Source organism: Mustela erminea, chromosome 7 (assembly GCF_009829155.1).
Source record: "Mustela erminea isolate mMusErm1 chromosome 7, mMusErm1.Pri, whole genome shotgun sequence".
NCBI classification, from domain to species: Eukaryota; Metazoa; Chordata; class Mammalia; order Carnivora; family Mustelidae; genus Mustela; species Mustela erminea.
The window spans coordinates 11,410,889-11,432,611 of record NC_045620.1 but is presented as its reverse complement, the minus strand read 5'-3'; the positions used below and the strand labels follow the sequence as shown (position 1 = coordinate 11,432,611).

Sequence of the window (21,723 nt, the reverse complement as noted above, 5' to 3'; positions counted from 1 at the left end):
TGGATTGTTACAGGATTCCCAGGCCCTAGGAATTTCTCACTGGCTGTTTGGAACCACAAAGCAGTGTCTCAGGAAGACCCATCTACCCAATGGTTCTAAACTGGGCTGCGTGTTACAGGGTATTTGAAAGGGTGGAAAATGTAGGCTCAACTTATATTAAACTATGCACATATTTTAAGCATCTTAGTTACATTTTCAAATACTCTGCCCCATAGGCTGTTCTTGAACCTCTAGACCCTTTCAGGAGATACACCTTACAAGTGATACACTTCTCACCTTTCAGGTGATATACTTCTCAATTTAAAGCAATGAGCCCAACTGTTCACCAACTACATTATCTCTCTGTGTTTCGTAACTTTGGGGGCCCTGGAGAATCACCACAGAGCTTTGAAATCTCTGGATGCCCAGGTCCCACCACAGAACAATCTTGCCAGAACCTCAGGGGGTGGGACCCGGGCACGCGGAGGGTTTCAGCAGGTGAATGGAGGGTATGGGAAGTGTTAAGTGACCCTAGTTGATGCTCAGTGATGAAAAAGCTAAAGAAAGCAGAGAAATATAACACAGATTTGGAAATGACTGGCATTCTTTGAGGTCTGACATGTACACTACAAACCTTGAATATCACTGTCAACACGGCTTTTAAGGATGACTTTAGAAAGCAATGCAGTATGAAAAGACAATCAGTAGAAGGAGGGAGAATATTTGTAGATCATGGATCTGATAAGGGTATAGTATCCAAAATATATAAAGAACTCCTACGATTCAAAAATAACAAAAATCCACCCCACCTCTCAACTCAAGTAAACTGGGATAGCTTGAGTTCCCATGCAAAGGGTTATGCAGGAATTGAATGTGTTAACTTATAAAGCACAGAGAGCGATGCCAGGCATAGGCCTAGTAAACAATAGCTACATTAGTAAATAAACTAATGAATATTAGCAAATTATTAGTCCATGGAAAATATATTCACATATTGTTTCTATAATTAGGAACTAGTAGCTTGTGAAATAAACAACACAGAGTTCACAGCCAGGGAGACCCAGGTAGAAATCCTAGCGCTGTTCCTTCCTAGAAAGATGATCTTGTGCAAATAATTTGGATCTCTGAGGCTCAGTTTTCCCATCTGTAAAATGGAAGCAACCTAGCTCATGGGATTATCAGGAGGATATAAAAACACAGAACACACTTGGTACTGGTAGGGGCTCTGAGAGAGGGATGTATCTTTAAAGTCTTGTGTTTTCCCTTTGAGATATATTAGATTTTTGCATTAGACTCTGTGATTCTCTAAAATAAGAACGCCTTTCCCCTCCAAAGCAATGTTCAAAGAAAACAGTCCCTTCCCAAATAATCTGGTAAACTCAATGTCCCAGAATATTTAGCTTGGGGTTCTGTTCAACTGTCCCCAATTCCCTCTTGTATGAGAAGCACCAGACTTCCACTCTGGGTGGTTCAGGGAACTTATTTTGGTGCTCATTTCACAATACAAGTAAGTCAAGTGAGGATGCTGTAGGCCTTAAACTTGTACAATGTTGTATGTCAATCATAGCTCAACAAAACAGGAAACAAACAAAAAACCTCACAATATACCCACCTTTTTCTGCCCCTTTCTCGTAAGAGATTTCATCCTATCACAGCATATCCCGTTCTGCTTTCCAGGTGCAGTTCTCCTTCATGTGCACGCATCATTTATTTCATCAGTTCCTACCGGGGAATCTTTGGCTATTTGCAGCATTTGCTATTATGAGCAACGGGGCAAGGAATATCTTTGTATGTTTCTAGGCATGTGTAAGACGTGCTGTAGGATAATTCCTAGTAGTGGAAGTTCAGGATCAAAGGAATGGGCCTTTCTGTTTTGATAGATTCTGCCAAATCACTCTTCCAAAGAGGCGGCACTCTTCACAAGCCCAACAAGGTCTGGGGACAGCGTTCTCCAGCCTCACAGCCCCAAGATGAGAAACCTTCCCCGACACTGCCACCTGCTGCCCATATTGGGAAATGCAGCCTTCCTATACTGAGAGCAGGGCTGCTCCCTGAACCACCCAGAGTCCCCGGGATCCCTTGTATGGAGGAATGGGCAATGGAGAGAAACCATTCTTTCCTGGAGAAGCAACGGGGGCTGGGATGTTTCGGGTGCCTTGTCAGGTGCTTTACACACAGGATTTTGCAATCAGACCAACTTTTCATTTTGCTGGTTCTGCCATCTCCCAGCTCCGTGTCCCTGACCAATGACTTCACCTCTCTGAGCCTCAGTTTCCCTACTTGCAAAATGAGTATAATAATGCCAACCTTCTAACCTTGATGGCAGGATTCAAGGACACAAGGAGTTGTCTCTAAAAGGATGCGAAGAGGTAACTCAGAGCAGAGAAGCAAACGGCTCAGGGAAATGTCCATAAAGCCAGAGGCCCTTTTTTTGGCCCAACAGATTGGCAAGGTTTTAAAGGCTGATAACTGCTTGTTGACAAGGTTGTGGGGAAATGCAAATTAAAACAAGTTACCTGCCTCTGCCCATCAGATTGGCAAACAAATAGAAAGACTGATAACATCTGGTGGGGAATGACCAGACTCCCTCCCTTCAGGCAGGAGTATGAATAGCTCCATGGTTTTGGACATGATGTGGCAGCAGCTAACAAGAATTTTAAGTGTCTGCCCTTTGACGTGGCAAACCCACTTCCAGGAAACTGTCAGAGAGGAATAAAATCACCAGATGGTAGAGAAGATACAAGTACAATGAAATACTGTAATAGCCACACACACACATACAAGGAAACAATTATAAATACCCACTGGAGGGGGATGGCTGTCTAAATGCTGGCAAGCAAGAGCTGCAAAGATGTCTCAATTCTTCCGCATGTGATTTTATATCCTTCTACTTTGTTAGAGTCATTTCTGATTTATTTTTATCGTGGATTTCCTGGGGTTTTCCCAGCATAGCATGACATCTGCTGCAAACAGGGACAGTGGACCTCTTCTCTACCCATTCTTATAGCAGTAATTGATTTCTCTTATCTAATTGCATTGGCTAACACCACTAGAAGAGGTTTGTGTTGACAGGGAAGAATTCACAGCTACAGTATTAGGTTAAAAAAATTAAATTGCAGACCATAGATATAATCCTTTTCTAAAATACACGGTGAAACTCTAGATATGTATATTTGTCTCTGTCGTAAAATGCAGTATTCCTATAAAACAGTGTGAGGGGGTATATACCAGCACGTTAACACTGGTTTCCACAAGAAGCTAGGCTTGGAAGAGTATTGTTACTCTTAACTGTCGACATCTTTGAATTGTTAACCCCAATAATATTTCTTTCTTTCTTTTTTTAAAGATTTTATTTATTTATTTGAAAAAGAGCATGAGCGGGGTGGGCAGGGAGGGAGAAGCAGACTCCTCACCGAGTAAGGAGCCTGACACAGAGCTCCATCCCAGGACCTGAGCTAAAATCAGATTCTGAACTGACCGAGCCACCCAGGTGCCCCAAGAATGTTTCTTTCTTAATTTAAACAATCTAATATTAATTTTGATTTTTAAAAAATACATAAAGGAAATGGGGTCACAAGCTGTTGAGAGCACTGAATGAGACCACGTGTAACCTAGTATCTGGCTTATAGAAAGTCCTCAACAGAAAAGTGCTTTTTTCTTATTACCTCAGCTATTCCTAACAGTCAGCCTGTTGGAAGATCCTATTGTTTTTACCATTTTACAGATGAGATCGCTGAGGAACAGGGACTATATATAGGATCCAGTAAATCATCTCAAGCCACCTGAGCTGAGAGCCTGTCTCAATCACTCCCTTCAATGGCCCCTTCGGAGAAAGGACCTGGGGCAAAAAGAAGTAACTTGCCCAAAGTCATCAGTGCAGAAACCCAAGAGCAGGGATCTGAATCCAGGTTTTGCTGGACACACGTTATTTCTCTAACCTGAGTTAGAGACACACGTTATTTCTCTAACCTCCTGTGCCACATGCAGCTTCCTGGCCTCCCTGGAGAGTTGGATCCAGCTGAAGTGGGATGGGGCTTGGGGACTTGTACCATTAACAAGGGCGCCAGGGGATTCTTCTCACTAGGTAGTTTGAGACCCAGTGGCCAGAAGACAGTGCAGCCCAGTGATTCCCATGGCCCCAGGTACTGAATCCCACCAGAACCTCTTTACCAATACTGAGTACCCTCGGGAGCCACAAAAATAAATGGGGTGGAATTTCACAAACCCAAGTGGAAATACTTGAGATGTAGCATTTCATGAACATGCTAAATGGTTGAACAATTCCTTCAGTGTGCAAGATCAATGTTGTAAGAGCGGAGGGTTGATAACTAAGAGAAATGAAGGCCACGAGAGACACAGACAAGAACAGCCTAAGTCACAACAGCCTCAAACTGGGAATGACCCCACATCCATCAACCAGGGAATGGACAAATCATGGTACATCCCCCTAACAAAACGCTATGCTACCATGAAAACGGACTACAGACCCATAAGGCGATCTGGCCGAAGTTGATAGACAAGAAGCTGAGTGACAGAAGCCAGACACAGAGGGGCACACATGGCCTGATTCTATTTATGGGAAGCTCAAGAAAGGTAAAACTAATCCGAGGTGAAAGGAACCCATCCAGTGGCTTCCTCTGTGGGGTGGATATGGACTGGGAAAGGCCATGAAGCATTTAGATTTACCTCTCAGCTGTGCATTTAGGACCTGTGTGCTCTCGTCTATGAAAACTGTATCTCAGGGGCACCTGGGTGGCTCAGTGGGTTAAGCCTCTGCTTTCGGCTCAGGTCATGATCTCAGGGTCCTGGGATCGAGCCCCTCATCGGGCTCTCTGCTCAGCGGGAAGCCTGCTTCTCCCTCTCTCTGCCTGCCTCTCTGCCTATTTGTGATCTCTGTCTGTCTGTCAAATAAATAAATAAAATCTTTAAGGAAAAAAAAAAAGAAAAAGATCAGTAAAAAAAAGTAACAGAAACCTTTACAAATAGAATAAAAATAACACAAAAATAGGTGTCCAGGCCCTACCTCAGGTGTGCTGTATCTGCCAGGAACCCCAGCTCTGGCCTGCACCCTGCCCCCCACCACTGTGCTCTTGCATACGCCCAGTGACAGGGATCTCACTGCTTCCCTGGGCGAGAGAATGTCCTTCCTCTTAGGTTGTCTGTGATCCTTCACCTGGAGCGTGGGCTCCCTGAGTCCCTCTCCTGCCCCACCACCCACCACGGCTCCCGCGGTGCTTACCCACTGAAAGGGAGCCACGTGCCAGTTTGGGGAGCAGGAGATCGAGCTGGCGGAAGGTGTGGAAGACATCGGCTGAGTGGGCGCGGTCCTGGGCCTGGCTCTCATGGGTACGCGGCAGAGCTTCGACTCCGTACAGGGTCAGGTAGCCAGCTCTGCGGGCGGCAAACAGTGGGTGAGGGGGTCCTCCTTGGGCACACTGGCGAAACCTTCCCGCAGCGGCTTGCAAGCGTTTTGTCATGCACGTAGCTAACGAGCACCTGCTTTTCCTGCTTCACGCCGGACTCTTCTGCACCAGGGAGTCAGCAATGGAGCAAACAGACAGAGCACTCCAGCCCTCAGGGGTGGCCCCCCATGCGGAACACAGACAGCCGGCAACAGAGTACGTGAACAAGTCCTACCCGCCGGTGCTCAGAGATGAGGACAAACGAAGCTGGCTGGAGGGGGGGGCAGTGAAGAGTGACGGGGGTCTCAGAGTATGCAGAGCAGAGAGAGGGGGTTCAGGGCAACATCCCGAGCCAGGAAGCAGATGCAGGGTTGAAGAGCAGCGAGGAGGCCGGTGAGCCTGGAACGGAGGGACTGAGGGGGCAGCAGGCAAAGATGGAGGCCCCGATCAGGAAAAGAGGCTATTGACCCTACAGATGAAGTCAGGGCAGGCTTCCTAGAGGAGGCAGGGTATGAGCTGAGTAGGGAGAAGGGTAGACAAAGGGGTGCGGGCCAAAAGCACAACCTGGGCCAAGGCTCAGAACTGAGGGGGCAAGCAAGGTCTGGTCAGAGAGCTGCTAGGTGTCCCTGGCCCAGGCACTGGAATGTGGGGGACAAGCACGGGAACACCGGGGGGGTGGCAGGGCCGGTGATGCAGGCCAGGGCAGGGAGCTGGGTGGCCACGGGGAGAAGGCTGGGCTGGACCTGAAGGGTGCTGGGAGTCTGAACAGGAAGTACAGGGCCTGGCGGGGTGCGGACAAAGGATGAGTCCCAGGAGAGAGTATGAGCACTCACAGTGACCACAGGAATGCTCTTAAAGAAAATGCTTTCGCCACCAGCCACTTGTAAATGTTCCAAAAGCCCAGCCCCGATGGCTTCCGTCCTGGGAGAAAAGCCACAGGTTTTCACTCTTTCCATGCGGTGGGAGAGACTGGCCCTCTGCAGAAATGCCCTGACCTGTCCCATTAGCTGCTGCTCATCCCTAATCTCCCAGGAGAGGGACTTCCCGAGGATGGAAGCAGGAATGGGGGTGCCAGAGAGGCCGGTCTAGAACTCCTCTGTCCCTCATCTGTGCAGTGAGGGCTCTGAACAGATCTTCTATCAATATTCAAAGGAGGGATAGACGGATGGGCCGGAGGCTGTGTGAATAGACGGGGGGGTGGCTGGCTGGACGGATGGTTAGGAGAGAGGGAGAGTGGATGGGTTAGAATTTGATCCTAAGAACACGATCTTGGGAGAAACTGCAGGGTCATCCTGATTCTGAGCTCGGTCACCCAGGCTACTCCTGTGCCACCTTTCCCCTGCCTCCGTCTCCCTCATGCGGTCTGCCTTCCATGCCCCGCAGAGATGGAAAGCTCACAACTGACCCAGCCCACTGCTCTAAGATGGCAGCGCTTCCTTCGGAAGAGCGGATCCTCCCAGGCTCGTACCTCTGCATCCTACTCGTCCCACTGCCCCTCCAGTCACATGAGGCCCCGGGACCCCGTTCTCCAGACCAGTGCCCCCAGTTTCCTTCCAGCAGAGTTGTAACGGTGCAACTTGCAAACTGGATTCAGCCCACCGACATATTTGGTTTGGTGAAAAGAGTTTTCCTACAAACAAACTGAACAATTGGGAAAACCTCACAAAATCTGGATGCCCTCTCTTATCTCATGTTGGAAAAGGAACCCCCCCTGCAAAAAACCTGCAGTCCTGCCTGGTAACCCTGGGCAGCCATGGAGTCACAGCTGCTGCCCTTATCCTGGAGCTGGGGCAGTCAGCCCTGTGGTCTCTGGTTCCGCTTGCACCAGTGTTTCCCCTTAAAGCAGAGAACCATTTTCCTGTGTGTATATATATATATATATTTCTATCAAAAATAACCCCAGTAAAGCCTAAGAAGGCCGTGAGGTTTCCCACTGTGGATGGGAGGGTCCCTCCTGTGGCACCTGCACAGCAAAGGGACCAGGACAAGGCGGCAGACAGAATAAATTGTGGTGCGTAAACACACACGACCTGTAGGTGGTGCTAGAAGTCAGGAAGAAAAAGCCGGCAGGGAGCTGGGGGAGGAGTAGGGGCCATCCTATGAACGGGGTGTCAGGAGTGGCCTCTGCGAGGAGATATCACTTGCCACGTGAATGAAGTGAGGTGAGAGCCATGCGGACATGAAGGGAACAGCATTCTTGGGAAAGGGAACAGAAAGTGCAAAGCCCTTGGGGCAGGACGTGTGCTGGGCTGCGGCTGATCACGCAGGAAGATAGAGCCAGGGTGAGAACTTTGGACAGGACTCTGACAGAGGCAGGAGAGCCATAGGACGGGTTGGAAGGCCTAAGTGGTGGCATCTCTTGGTTTGGGGCCACACGAGCCTGCACCTTCTGTCATCCAACTCAGTCGTTCCCTTCCTATCTCAGCAGCTGCAGATGGCACCAAGAAGGCCAAGTCCACCAGGCCAAGCAACAGAAGCTCCAGGCCAGGCCTCAGATCCTGAAGACAGGGATCCGTTTACATGTGATTCCCTCCACTCCCCACCCCCATATGCACCGGGTGTTACCATGGGCGTAAACAGACTCGGCTGCCCCCACACTGCGCCCACGTTCCCCAAGGGCACAGCCTCCCCGCCCTTTCTCAACCAAGGACTTAGGGTGACAGGAGCCAGAAGCTGTGGGAGATGCCCTGCTGTGAACCTGCTGTGTGGTTTTAGCTGCTCCTCTCTGGGCCTCAGCCCCCTTCCCCCCAATCCCACAATGACAAGGTGGACTGCACCAGCATCACCCGCACGAATTATAGCTCTTGACGGTGCTTGCACCACTCCAGGGTGACAGGAGAAAGACGCGGACCACTTATACAGCAAGGGTGTACGTGAGAGTGGGGACCCTGCTGGGCTGCCTGGGTGGCTCTGTCGGCTGGGCGACTGGCTCTTGATTTCAGCTCATCATGATCTCAGGGTCGTGGGATCGAGCCCCGCATCAGGCTCCGTGCAAAGCATGGAGTCTGCTGGAGATTCTTTCTCACCCTTCAACCTTCCCCCCACTTGCTCTCTCTCTTTCTTAAATCAATCAATAAAATCAAATCTTTATTTTAAAAAGTGCAGGCTCCATAGCCAGCCCCACCATGACCCCAAATGATGGGACTCTGGGCAAATGTCTTAGGATCTCTGGGCCTCAGTTTCTTCATCTGTCGAATGGGGTTTGTAAAGTTCCAGCTTCGTGGAGCTGTTGTGAGGGTGAAAAGTGTTAACACACATTGAGCCTACATATGAGCACATACGTAGGTGTCATAAATGTACCTGTGTGCCCAGATGTGTCAACGAAGGCCTGGCCCTTATTCTGAAATCGTGTCTCTAATTTCTTTTGCAGTAGTTGAAATGGTCTTTGGTTTATGAAATGCTGGTCAGTTACTGGGACTACCAGAAATCCACGGACTATCCTTCTAGCTCTTTCCTGTTGCCTGTGCCCATGCTCCCCGACCCCCTCCCATCAAATCCTCAGCAGGTCCTACCAAGTCTGTCTGTCCCCCAGAGCTACCACTTGTCGCCATTTCCTGGTCACCTCCAGGTCCAGACGCCTGTTCTCTCACCCAGCCAACATCAACAGCCTCTTATCACGAACCTCCTGCCTCTCCAGCCACAACCCCCACCCCCACCCCACCCAACCAAACTTGGTCTCCGTCCGCAGCCAAAGAGAGCTTTAAAACCCAAGCCCAATCATGTCACACCCCTGCCCAAACCCCCAGTGTCACTCATCTTACTTAGAATAAATTCCAAAGCCCTTCCCCGCCTTGAGGCTCAGTGAGACCCGGTTTCCCAAAGCCAAGTGCTCTGACCTCTTCTTAACCGCATCGCCTCGGCTCGCTGGGCTCAGCTGCACTGACCCTCTGGCCAAGCACCCTCCCCTCTCCACCACTCTGCACCTGCTGACTCCTTTGCCTACAATCTCAGCAGGGGTGGGTGGGGGGTGAGGGGGCAGCACTTGTAGCCAGCCCCCAACTCTGAGGCCAGATGCTCGGAAAAGCCCTCCTTTCCAGTCTGGTCAAAAGAGTCCCCTAGGCACTCTCGCCCCTTCTGCTGCTCTCTGCATTATTCTCTCAATTATTCCCCTCTCGGACGTATCTGTCTTTATTTACTGGTTTGTAATCTGTCTCTCCGGCCCATGTAAGCTGTATGAGTTTCGGGGTGTTGTTTCCCCCCTGCTGTATGCCCGGAGCTTGGAATCGTGTCTGCCACTGCCGAAGGAAGGGACATTGGATAGTGTGCTGTGTGATCTGAGTTTACAAGATCTGGTAAAAAAAATTAAAGTCCTGGGTTGGTCTCCCAAATACTGTTTTCCTGGATGTGAAGTCCAAGGTTTGGAAGCCACGGGGACAAGACAGTCTCTAAAACCTTGTTCTGCTATTCCCTCTCCAGACCACTGGCAAGACCCCTCTCCCTGACCCAGGTAAGCCTCCCTTTCAACTCATAGCCTGAGCCAGGTAAACTCCTGGGGTCGCAGATACAACAGGTCATCTATTGTCTTTGCGTTGCATGTCCCAAACTGCTTTCACACCCATAAAGTCTTCATGGGCCTGTGGCCACTATCAGTGGCTGACCCAGGCCCGGGGAGCTGGGCTCCATTCCCGAGATACGGAGCCACCCTGGCTCACCTGAGCAGGCAGCTGTAGGAGAAATCGAGGAGACCCATCTCGAGCCAGCCACCGGCCGCTTCTGAGGTGTCACCCAGCAGGACGGTGCGGAGGTTGCTATACATGGCGTCCGTGAGTGCCTGGAGGTCTCTGTGGAGGAGGGTCCTAGGGCAGGGAACAGAGTGAGGGTACAGCCTCCGAAGGGGAACGTGCACACAGGCATCCCCCATCCCGAAACCTTAGGGTCCCAGGGCTTTGGTTCCTCATTGGCAATGGGGGCCTGCAGAAAATTGGCATAAATATGATATTCTTATTATTATTACTATCGTTGTCGATAACAATGACAGTGGCAGTTGCTTTTTATTGTGCCAAGTGCCATGATCTCATTTCATCTTTTGACAACTCTAGGGATCCCAGGTACTACCATGGCACCCAGACAGAGAAACTCAGGGACAGAGAAGATCGCAACTTTCCCGAGGTCACACAGCCAGTAAGCGATGAAGCTGGGATTGAAACCCTGGTCTGCCCGACCCCAGGTCTGAACTCCCGTCCCTCCTCGGCACACACAAGCTCAGATAAGGAGCGCACACACTTCTGGAGGAGAGAGAACTAGCCAGGGAACTCTTTGTCCTTGAGATCTGAAGTTAGGGACACCTGTTTGGTAAAGCATCCCCCCGACCAAGGACTGCGAAGATGTGACCCTGAGTAAAGGCAACACGAGGAATCAGGTCGCCTGAGCTGGCGACCTGGTCTCCCCGCATGTGCCTAGGAGCCTTGCAGGGTGTGCAGCTAAAGCTGAAGCCCCTCCACACTGAGCCTCCACAGTACACGGAGCCAACACGGAGCCAAGGCTGAGCCTGTGATTAGAAGCCAACCCAAGGGAGGATCTTGTGTCTGAGGTGAAGGCCCCTTTGGAGCATGTGCAGGCATCTGGACCAGAAAAGGTCACCCCCCCCCCCCCCGCATCCTCCACACCGCCCCCCCCCCCCGCCCCCGCCAAGCCCACAGTGTCCACTTAACATGGCAGAAAGAACATTTCACAGAGACACCTCGCGGCAGCACCGAGAACAGGCCCAGTGCGCTGACCCAGCTCTCTGTCCCCACCTGCTGTTCGGAATCAGGGTGGACCCCTGTAGATGGAGAAAGCCACTGGGTTCTAGATTAACTCAAGAGGGGAAAGCCTCCAGAAGGGTTCCACAAACTCCCAGGAAATATAAGCTTTTGGATGTTCAAGTTGAAACGTTGCTGGAGACACGAGAGACGTGACACAGGTGAGAGAGCGTGTGAAAGGGCTTACTGCCGTGCCTTGCACATGGTTAAGTGCTGGATAAATGGGAGCTAGCCTAGTGATTGACCTTGACCCACCGGTGACCCAGACCCCACACTAAGCAACAGTCTTCGACAGAGACAGTAGCCCTTAACAGACGTGGGAGCTATGCCCAGAAGACCACATGCTGGCTGATGGGGAATTCCTAGGAACACTCAGGGCAGACAGTGGAGGAAATTCGCAGGAACTCTCAGCGCAGACACTGGAGGAAAGTGGAGGCCTCCCTGGGTAGGGGGGCAGAATACAGTGAACTGGGGATTCTTACTGCCAATGGGACCCGATGGTCCCCCTAGAATGCCAGGACTGAGGACACTTGGGCTCAAAAATACTCTTAGCAGCCACCCCACAATGCCAAGGTCAGACTGGGAATCGCCTCTCACTGAGGTTCACGTCACACTCTGGCTTTCCTCAGCTTTAGCAGTCCTGCAAAACCCATTCTAGACGCTTTTCCTAACCCCAGGAGGCTATCCTTACTGAAGCCAGACCACTTCGAATCACCATCAGACTGCGTGAACTCTAGCAGACCCAGAGACTTCTTTCCTCTGTACGTCAGCTGGAGGGGACTAGGCTGTGGAGTCTGCAAACCTGAGTTCAAATCTCAGGGGTGCCATCTGCTAACGGAGGACTGTGGGTAAGTCACTTTACTTCCCTGAGTCTGTTTCCTCAACTGTAAGACAGGGATGAAAGTACCTATCTCTTGAGGCAACGGCACAGAGAGTAAAGCGTTCCTAGCGAATACCAGCATATGGTAGGCAGGTCGGCATCGTGGAGCAACCCCGCCCCGCATCTCGATGGTGACTGGCGTAGAGTAGGTCCTCAGATATTTGCAGACGTAATGAATGCAGAATAAATGTGCTCACATATCCTCTTGTTGACAGAATGATCCCTGTGTTTCAGGACTGGCACCACTTTCTTGCTGTGTGACCTAGGGTAAGTCACTGCTCCTCTCTGGGTCCCAGTGTCCTCGTCCAAAAAGTGGGGGCTATAAGTGACTTACCCTCCAGCATCGCTGGGAAAGCTAATGAGATCACAGAATATGGACTCAAAAACAATAATCACCCCACCCACTTCCCTTCCTTTTACAATGAGGAAACAGAGGCTCAGAGAGGGCAAGGGACTTGCTCAAAGTCACACAGTTAGGAAGTGATGGAGCTGAGATCTGAATCCAGGTCTGGCCGACCCAAACCCCGGGCTCCTCCTACTGAAATCAGACCTGCCTCCTAAAATGAATAAAGATGAAAGCAGCCTTTCTTCTGCCCAGTTCTCTTGGGCTATTATTTGTTTTGTTTGTTTGTCTTCTCAGAACGGAAGGCCGTTACTGGATGCCTGTTGCAGAGACGAACTCGGGCCGCACGGCACCTGGGCTATACAGGCAGAAGCCCGTCAGACCCTCCCGGCCTCCCGCAGGCCCCGTCTCCAGCCACTCACGGTTTCATCTTGGCCTTTTCATCACTGGGGCTGTAATGTGGGAGCTGCACATCGAAAATCCTCTCCATGAGGAAGACAGCATAGGTGTGGAAGTCCAGCTTGCTGCGAGACTCCCACACCACCGTGTCATAGGAGTGGGGGTCCAGGAGGACGGTGACATACCTGCCCCCGACCAGCACCTGTGGGAGGTCAGCAGGGACAGAGTGAGGAGAGCCGCTATGAGGGCCTGGGGCCCACCTTGTGCTAGACACTTAACACACAGTGTCCTCTCAGCCACCCCTCATGACGACCCTATGAGGTTGGGACCACTGATGGCCTGAAACTGAGGCATAGAGAAGGCACAGGATGAGCCCGAGATCACGCAGCTGAGACGTGGTAGAGTGAGGACAGCCACTGGCTTTTCTGCGTCACAGGTTGTGCTCTTAACCACCTCGCTCTTAAGCACCTCCCATCATTATATCGGTTACTGCCAGATCCCCAGCCTCCGGGGGCGAGTCTGCCCCCCAGAAGGCAGCAGATGGATGCTGTGTGCATCTTGGGTGGGCAGACGGAGGGATGGATGAAGGGATGCTGTTGGGTTCAGGCTAGCGGACGTGCCAGCAGTACCTGCTTCTATGGGAGGCTACGCTGCCCAAGAAGGGAAGGAGCCATGGAGAGCTGTAAGCCTGTAATTAACAAAGGAAATGCCGTTCTTTCCTCAAACATCTGCTGGGGCAGGTCGTGGGTGTAGTGAGGGAGTGCGGGTCACACAATCCTAACCACCCACTGCCTTGGCCCCTGTTTCCAAAGTGTGATCTGGGAGTCAACGTTAATCAAACTCTTATAAAATACAGACCATCAGGTCATGATCTCAGGGTCATAAGATCAAGCCCTGCATTGGGCTTTGTGCTGATTCCCTCTCTCTCTCTCTGTCCCACCCCCACCCGCTAAAATAAATAAATAAATCTTTGAAATATAGGCCAATATCCAAGAAAATATGCTGTTGGACAGCTGTTGAACAGATTGGTAGATGGGTGGGTCAACAGAAGGATGTCGTCAGTGAATGTATGTTGGATGGAAAGATAAATGCAGGAGTAGCTGAAGGTTAGCTGGAAACTAAAAGTCTGAATGAATGTTGGGTACACGATGGCAGGGTCCTTGGTGGATACTGGGTAAAAGGATTGAAGGATGAATGCTGGATGGGTGGAACTTGAAAGGATGCATAGAAGGTAGATGGATGTGGTGGTTGTTTGGATGTTGAGGGGATGGATGGATGGACGGATGGATGGATGGAGATATAAACAGATGCATACAGAGTGCACAGACATTGGATACTGGATGGATAGGTAACCAGATGTTAGGTTAATAGTGGCAGATGGACGGGAAGATGGGTAGATAAATGGAAGTTGGTAGAAACTGAACATATGGAGGTTCAGTCAATTAACTGCCTGACTCTTGATCTTAGCTCAGGTCTTGATCTCACAGTTGTAAGTTCAAACCCTGCACTAGGCTCACCCAAAAAAAAGATACTGAATGTATAGATAAAAACTGGATAGACGTTAGGTACATGAATGGAGGGATGCTAGATACATTTGGGTAGACAGATGAAAGGTTGGGTGATGGATAAATGGATGGATAGACAGATGTTAGATAGATATATGGAAAGATGGGTGAGTGGACAGAGGTTTGATGGAAACGGAGAACATGAATGAGGGTTTAGTGGATAGTAGGATGGAAAGATGCTGCTTATATACTGAGTAGACAGGAAGATGGATAAATGTTGGCTGGCTGGATGGTTGTTGGGTAGATGGAAGGTGGGTGGATGGACAGGGGTTGGCTGGATGGACATACAAGAACTGGACATCGAATGACTTCATGATGGGAAGATGCTAAAGGGACAATGAAGGAACGGATGTTAGTTAAGTGCCGGCTGTACAGTCAGATGGAAAAATGGATAGAAAGTTGGTAGGACCAGTGGATGGGTGGGTTAGTGTATGGAAGGATGTAGAAGGAATCTGCCAACACCAGGTATGGCCAGCCCAGCTGCTCATCTCCTTCCCTTCCTGCCCCTAGAGGCACCGGCGGCACTTACAGTAAAGATATCACCATGCTTCTTCTTCATCCTAGTGAGGAAGCTGGCAGCATCTTTTCCAAACTCCAACGCATGGCCCAACCAAGGGATACTGCCCAGGTCCAGGGGAGGCTCGCCAGGTCGCCTGCAGAAGCCACAGTACTTATCACCATTTGATTAAGCAGTGAAGAAGACAAAGAGAGTGGGGCATGGGGTGTGATTTTTAAGTAGACTGGGCAGAGCAGGCTTCCCTGAAATATTTGAGAAAGACCTGAAGGCGGTGAGGGAAGGACCCACATAGATATCTGGAAGAAGAGCCTTCCGGACAGAAGGAGCAAGTGCAAAGGCCCTGAGGCTCCATCATGCCTGGTGTGTTCCTAGAACAATAAGTAGGCCAATGTGGCTGGACTGGAGGGAGCAAGGGGAAACAGCAGAAGCTGAGGCCAGATTGGTAATGGATGCCAGAACATGCAGGGGTCTGGACGTAACTGTCAGGACTTTAGCCTCTCCTCTGAGTGAGGTGGGAGCCCTGGGAGTCTCAAGTAGCAAAGGGACATGATTTGACTCAGGCTTTTTTTTCCCCCCCAGAATCCCTTTGGCTGCTGAGTAGAAGATGGATTACAGGGGACCAAGAGCAAAAGCTGGGTGACCAGCAGACCTTGGTACATGTTAGGGAGTCCAATCACTTCCCTGTGGGTGGGAGAGCTTTCTAGAACTCAGTAGTACAAGGACCCAGAGCTCTCTGCCTGAGCCAGCCTGGACAGGGCTTTGGTTACCTCTTACTCCCTGTCATGCCCACAGGGAAAGGTCGAGACTGGAGAGCATGGTGGGAGTGGCAGAAGGTAGTGGAAGGACTGGCCTGATCACTGACCCCTGGCCGCCCCTGGCCCACCATCCTCTGGGGGAGGGGCTGTTAGCTAGGGAGAGCTACAACACCACCATGACTGACCCAGACTGGAAGGAGTGTTCTCATCTTAGAATTATCAGGACCACAGGGATGCAGAGAGCTCCCGGTCTGCTGAATGACTGAGTCATCCCATCTCCGGTCACTGCGGAGTCACTGACTCGCTCAGCAAATACTAACTAGGGAGCAGGCGCCGCTCTGCGGGCTGGAGATACAGCCGCGGACGGAGAGGCGAGGAGCCTGACTTCACGGCGCTTCCATACTTTCATAAGGGGAGGCAGACAAAAAGAAAAAAAAAAAGCAAAATCATTTCAGGGAGTGGGAAGTGTGATAAGATAAAGGAGATAGAACTCAACAGTAAAAAGACAAAGAGCCACCATGGGTGGCTCCGACAGGTGTCCCACTCTTGATTTAGGCTCAGGTCGTGATCTCAGGGTCATGAGATTGAGCCCTGCGTCAGGCTCCACACTGGGCGTGGAGTCTGCTTGGGATTTTTTCTCTCCCTCTCCCTCTGCCTCTCCCCCAGCTCCCTCTCACGCTCTCTCTAAAAAAAAAAAAAAAAAAAAAAAAAAAAAAAAAAAAAAAAAAAGGACAGCCCAATTTTAAAATGCACAGAGGATCTGAATGGACAGTCCAGTCCCCCAAAGAAGAGGTACGATCGGCCAGCCAGCACACGAAAAGATGCTCAACATCCTGAGGAACGGGGGAAACACAAAACCACAGAGTGGGTCCCCTTCACGCCAAGGTGGCTGCAATTCAAGGAAAAACGAGGAAAATAACCACGGGCGAGGACAGGGAGAAATGGGGACCCTCCCCTATTTCTGGTGGGACGTAAAATGGGGCGGCTGTTTCGGAAACTCGCCTGGCAGGTCCTCGAAAGTTTCAACAGAGTTACTGTACGAGTACACCCCAAGGAGCTGAAAACGGAAGCTCAGTAACAACCTCTGATGCTAGCATTCACGGGCGCGTCCTGCACAGCCGCCAAAAGAGGGAGCCAGCGCGGGAGTCCCATCGGCTGATGAACGGAGAGACCAAATACGGGTGCCCGGGCCACGGACGGGTCCTCAGCCACAAAGAAGAACAAAGTACTGGTTCACGCCACAGTGTGCAAGAACCTCCAAGCCACCGCGCTAAGTGAAAGGAACCAGACACCAAAGGTCACGTACCGTATGATCTATTTCCATGGAATGTCCAGAAAAGTCACCTCCATAGAGATGGAAAGGAGATTAGTGGTTGCTGGGGGCTGGAGGGGAGGGGAGACTGCGGAGTGAGTGCTAATGGGGATAGAATTTCTTTCAGGGATGACAAAAAATATCCTGGAGTTAGGTGGTGGTGATCATGGCACAACCTTGTGGCTGTTCTAAAACCCACTGAGCTGTATACTTGAAAAGGCTGAATGATAGAGTATGCAAATTATAGGTCCTTAAGAAAGTAGGGTGATAGAACACAGTGAGGGGGACTGGTTTAGAGAAGGAGTCCGGGAAGGCCTCCCCACGGAGGTGCCACATGAGCAAAGACCAGCAGGATGAGAAGGGAGTGCAGTGGAAGAGTGGGGAGAAGAGGCTTTCAGGCAGTGGGAATAGCAAGTGCAAAGGCCCTGGGGTGGGAGCATACCTGTGAGGTTTTCAAGGCAGCAGGAGCCAGTGTAGCTGCAATGGAGAGTGTGGGGGTGAGAGGCAGGACATGACCCATGGCCAGGGTCAGGCTTCCACGCAGGGTGCCACAGGGAGCCCCCAGAGGTTTGGAAGTGGGAGCTGGGAAGTGATGAAGTTATGCTTGTAAAAAGGCTCAACACAGGAGCGCCTGGGTGGCTCAGTTGGTCAAGCGGCTGCCTTCAGCTCAGGTCATGATCCCAGGGTCCTGGGATCGAGTCCCACATCGGGCTCCTGCTCAGCGGAGAGCCTGCTTCTCCTTATTCCTCTGCCTGCTGCTCTGCCTACTTGTGCTCTCTATCTCTCTGTCAAATAAATAAAACCTTAAAAAGAAAAGTCTCAACACAGAGACTACTGTGATCAGCCAGGGGAGCAACAATGGAAGTGGAGGCGAGTCTAGCATCCGGTTCCCCTACGTCCAGGACGGGGGGCGGGGGGGGCTTTTCTTCCCCCAAGACACCTTTGGGGGTAGGGGCAGGACTAGAGCTTCCTTTCCTTGCTCTTTGTCCAGGCTGCTGCCCGAACTCCCCCACAAGCCAGGTGTTATTTCTGGCAACTTCCATTGTCCCCCCAGAAAAGTCCCAAGGAGGCTCAGACAAAGGCAGGAAGCTGGGAGCCCAGGCGTCTGACTCCTGATGTGGTCACTGGCTCTCGGAGGCTGGGCCCTGAAACCAGCTCCGGCCCAGGCCACATTCCAGGGTGACTCAGCCGTCAGCTAGCAGGGATGAAGGAGACTCTATTTTGGGGTCTGCGGTCTCTAGCCTCACCCACTGACACTCTCACTATTTTGAGGCACTGCCGGGCCCTGGGGAGTGCTGGACCTTCTCATCCCCAGCTCCTGCCCACACCGCCTGCCCTTCCTGTTTCAGATTCCGGGACACCTTCTCTAACCACCACCACCCCCCTCTCGCCCCAGCTTTCATCCCCATAACATGGGTTCCTCCCAAACTGCCCACTCCTCACTCACAGACTCCATCGCCACCTGTCCCATCTCTCTCCCACTCAACGCTCTGCAAATAAGGGGAGGGAGTTAAGGATGCGTATCACCCCCGCTTTGTGCCCTGAAGTATTACACCTGCATGGGACCGAAGTTCCACCAAAGTAGACACCTGTCGTCGACCCCGACACTTACACCAGCGCCTGGCACAGAGCAGGCGTCTAATACCTATGTGTCAGATGCGTGATTCATGTATACAGTTGGTGCTCAAAGAGCAGCACCTGCCCCCCAGAGTTGCTGAGGGAGTCAAGGGACTCCGGATTGCCCAGAGCAGAGGCTGCGTCACTCAGCTGTGCCATGTGGGTAGACTTCCTCTCTATCCAGTAGCGTGCCTCCATGCAGAGGCTTGGGCTCGGGGACGATTTCCTTGGCGGGGGGGGGGGGGGGGGGCAGCAGGGGACTAGTTTCTGCCACCTGAGCTTACACTTAAAGTGCTGGACCCATCCTTTCCCAGGACTCATGCACAAGCTGTCTGCCATTAACACCTGTTGGCTTCCCACCTCCTGCCCCTTGCCTCCCACTGTGTAGAGAAAGCATGTGGCCATTTTGCTCTAGTTTTTGTCTTCCCGTTTTTGTAACCGATACAGAAGGTTCAGAGAATTCTCAACAACGTAAGGAACAGTCAGAGCAAGGAGAGTGATAGAACAGATGGGCAAGAGAGGCAACAAGGAGTGGTGGAGACTGTGGCGAGGCTGGGAGAGGACTCTTCTCTGAGCCCCCCTCAGGGGCTGCTCTACTGTCCCATTTTTCATGAGAAGTTGGAAATGGGGAATTTTGTGTGTGGAAACCCCCCCAATTTTCTCCTCTTGCTCTCTGTGTGGCACACAGCAGCCCCTCGTTGGTGCTGAATCTGGCCACGGACCTCCGTTTGGCGGCCTCTGATTAGTGCATGTTGGAATAAGATAGACCTAATTGTGCCTAGAAATTTCGTATCCTTCAAAGGCCCAGATCCTGGGCCACCAGGGGACCCTCACCTAATGCTAGGGTGCCCTCTGGTGCCAGGGAAGAGGGGTCTCCCACCCGGAGACCTCTTCCAATACTGCTAGAGGAAGCAGCAGACACATGCGCCCAGAGAGCAAGAGAGGGCAATGTACTCTGCCCGCAGAGTGGCTAAGGCACGAGCAGCAGCTCCGTGAGCCACCTCAGGGTACAGATGGAGAAACCAAGGCCCAAAAGGAAAGCAGGAAGAAGGTTTCTGACACCTGTGTGCAGATCATGAGCCCCAGAGGGCACAGAAATCAGACTCCTAATTACCGACCCAAGGCCTCCTGATTCCGGCTCACAACCTGTCCCAGCAGAAGACAGTCACAGTTACCGAGCTGGGTTTTAATATCCTTGCTGTAACTGCAGAAGTCTGGACCGGAGACTAGAGGATATTAAGAATTTTTATATTCTCAGGCAGAATAATAGAACCGTGGTTGTTCTTGATGCGCATTCTGAAATATTCCCTGGGGAGATACTATACCATCTGTAATTTTTTTGTAAAAATGCTGTCAGATCAAAAGGGGACCCGTACATGGGGGTTCTTATGCTATTATTTTTCTGGATAGTTGAGATTTTTGATAATTACAAATTTTAACTTAAAAAGCAAACGAGAGGTAAATACAGCTGCTAATCGACGGAAGTCATTCTTCTTTTCCTTTTCTTTTCCTTTTTGCTTTTTATTGAGAAAAGCATGAATTTGTGGAACGAGCTAGATGTGGGATATAATTCCTGTGTGGCCCTGAGGAGGTCACCGAGCCCTTGCAGGCCTCAGCCATAACGCAGGGTGGTGAGCCGTACCTCGAGGGTCAGCGAGCAGAAGGGAAGGTGTTGGGCTTTCCCTGTTTGACTCACACTGGCTCACTGTCTACACAGCATTAGGGTCAGACGCCTCTTTTGCAACACTTATTTGTCCCTCCTTAAGAACCTTCTGGTTACAGCCACATCTTACCATCTTAACATCAGAGTGTTCAGATTACAAATAAACTGTGTTCAGATTACAAATAAACTGTGTGGGGAGCACAGGAATTTGTTTTTCCGGGTAATTAAAAATTCTTACAGCCCAGATTTGAAAACCAGGCAGACCCTGGACAAGTAGCTTAGCCTCCCTGAGCCTCAATTCCCTCCTCTGTAAAATGGAAGGAACAAGAGTGCCCCCTACTGAGCTGGGAGAAGAAAATGAGATGGAGACCTGAACTGTGAAGTCCCCGTGGGATCTCCCCAGGGTCCACCCAGCTGCGCTGGAGCTGTCCGCGACCCCCACACCTACACGTCTCCCCAGTACCCACTTGCTAGCCCTCCTAAGCCACCAGGTATAAAAATCAACAACACACCCTCAAAGATAAATTTGCTCTCTGAATTAGAGCAAGAATTTTCTCAAACAACGTTTAGCTGGCATTTTTTCTAACCCAGCAATTCCACTCTCTCCTAGTCCCATTATCCTCCCCATTTTAAAGATTGGGAAACTAAGGCAGAGAGAAGTCACTCAGATTGTTCTTATTCCTAGAGGCTGAATTTCCATAGGCTGAGCACCCAGGGACTCTGCCTCCCAGAATCCATGGGGTTTACGGCTGCCCCATTTACCCCAGAGCAGAGCACAGAGGAGTGGGTCTCACAGGGAGACCACAACACTTTGTCCAAAACAGCAAAAATGCTGGACACAACCTAAGAGTCCATCAATGGGGACAGGAATAAAAAGGAAAAAAAGAAGCCTTCCATTTATTCCTACTATGGAATACTACACAGGCAATCAAAAGAATGAGTCAGATTTCCATGTAGCAATAGGGACAGATATCAAAACTAAAATCTGGAGGAAAAAAAAAAAAGCAAATGCACAGACTGAAAACACCTCCAGAGTTTCCAAAACGCCTGACCACTTCCGAAGAATAATTCATTTTTTCATAGAAAAAATTACATTTTGCCTTTTTCCTTTTTCCCTCATTTATTTTTTCAGGCAAATGAATGAATACATAGTTTTAAATCTAACCTGAAAAGGTGTCCAGAGGTTGAAGGAAAATATCATGAGTTTATTGTTTGGAAATTTAACATACATTGTTTAAAAATTAAAAGTTCCCAGAAATGTTCTGGAATTTTCAGGCACTCTCATTTCACGCTCACACACGTGGAAGAGGTATAATTACAGAAGTGTGGTACTCTGAACTGGATCCTGGCACAGGAGGACATGATGGAAAAACTGACGAAATTCAAAGTAAGTCTGGAGTTTGCTTGATCTTAACGGACCAGTCTTGGTTTTCAGTTTTGACGAACTTACCATCATCGATGTAAAGTGTTAACAATGGCAGAAACTGTATGAGGGGTATTTGGGCACTCTTTCTACAACCTTGGCAACTTCTCTGTAAATATAAAACCAG

At 50.4% G+C, this 21,723-nt stretch overlaps 1 protein-coding gene across 4 annotated transcripts in view; it reads right to left on the bottom strand.

Moving 5' to 3' along the window:
* PTGIS (prostaglandin I2 synthase) overlaps window positions 1–21,723 on the bottom strand; it is a 40,538-nt gene that overhangs the window by 16,904 nt on the left and 1,911 nt on the right. For 3 of the 4 annotated variants that reach the window (XM_032350386.1, XM_032350388.1, XM_032350385.1), the window contains 4 exons: window positions 14,839–14,962; window positions 12,768–12,946; window positions 10,034–10,177; window positions 5,219–5,370 (listed from right to left, as the gene is read on the bottom strand). In XM_032350386.1, coding sequence (XP_032206277.1) covers window positions 5,219–5,370; window positions 10,034–10,177; window positions 12,768–12,946; window positions 14,839–14,868 — 505 coding nt within the window. In that variant the 5' untranslated portion in view covers window positions 14,869–14,962. Of the gene's footprint in view, window positions 1–5,218; window positions 5,371–10,033; window positions 10,178–12,767; window positions 12,947–14,838; window positions 14,963–15,766; window positions 15,940–21,723 lie in introns of those variants that run through there. The other variant, XM_032350387.1, reaches the window with a different exon arrangement.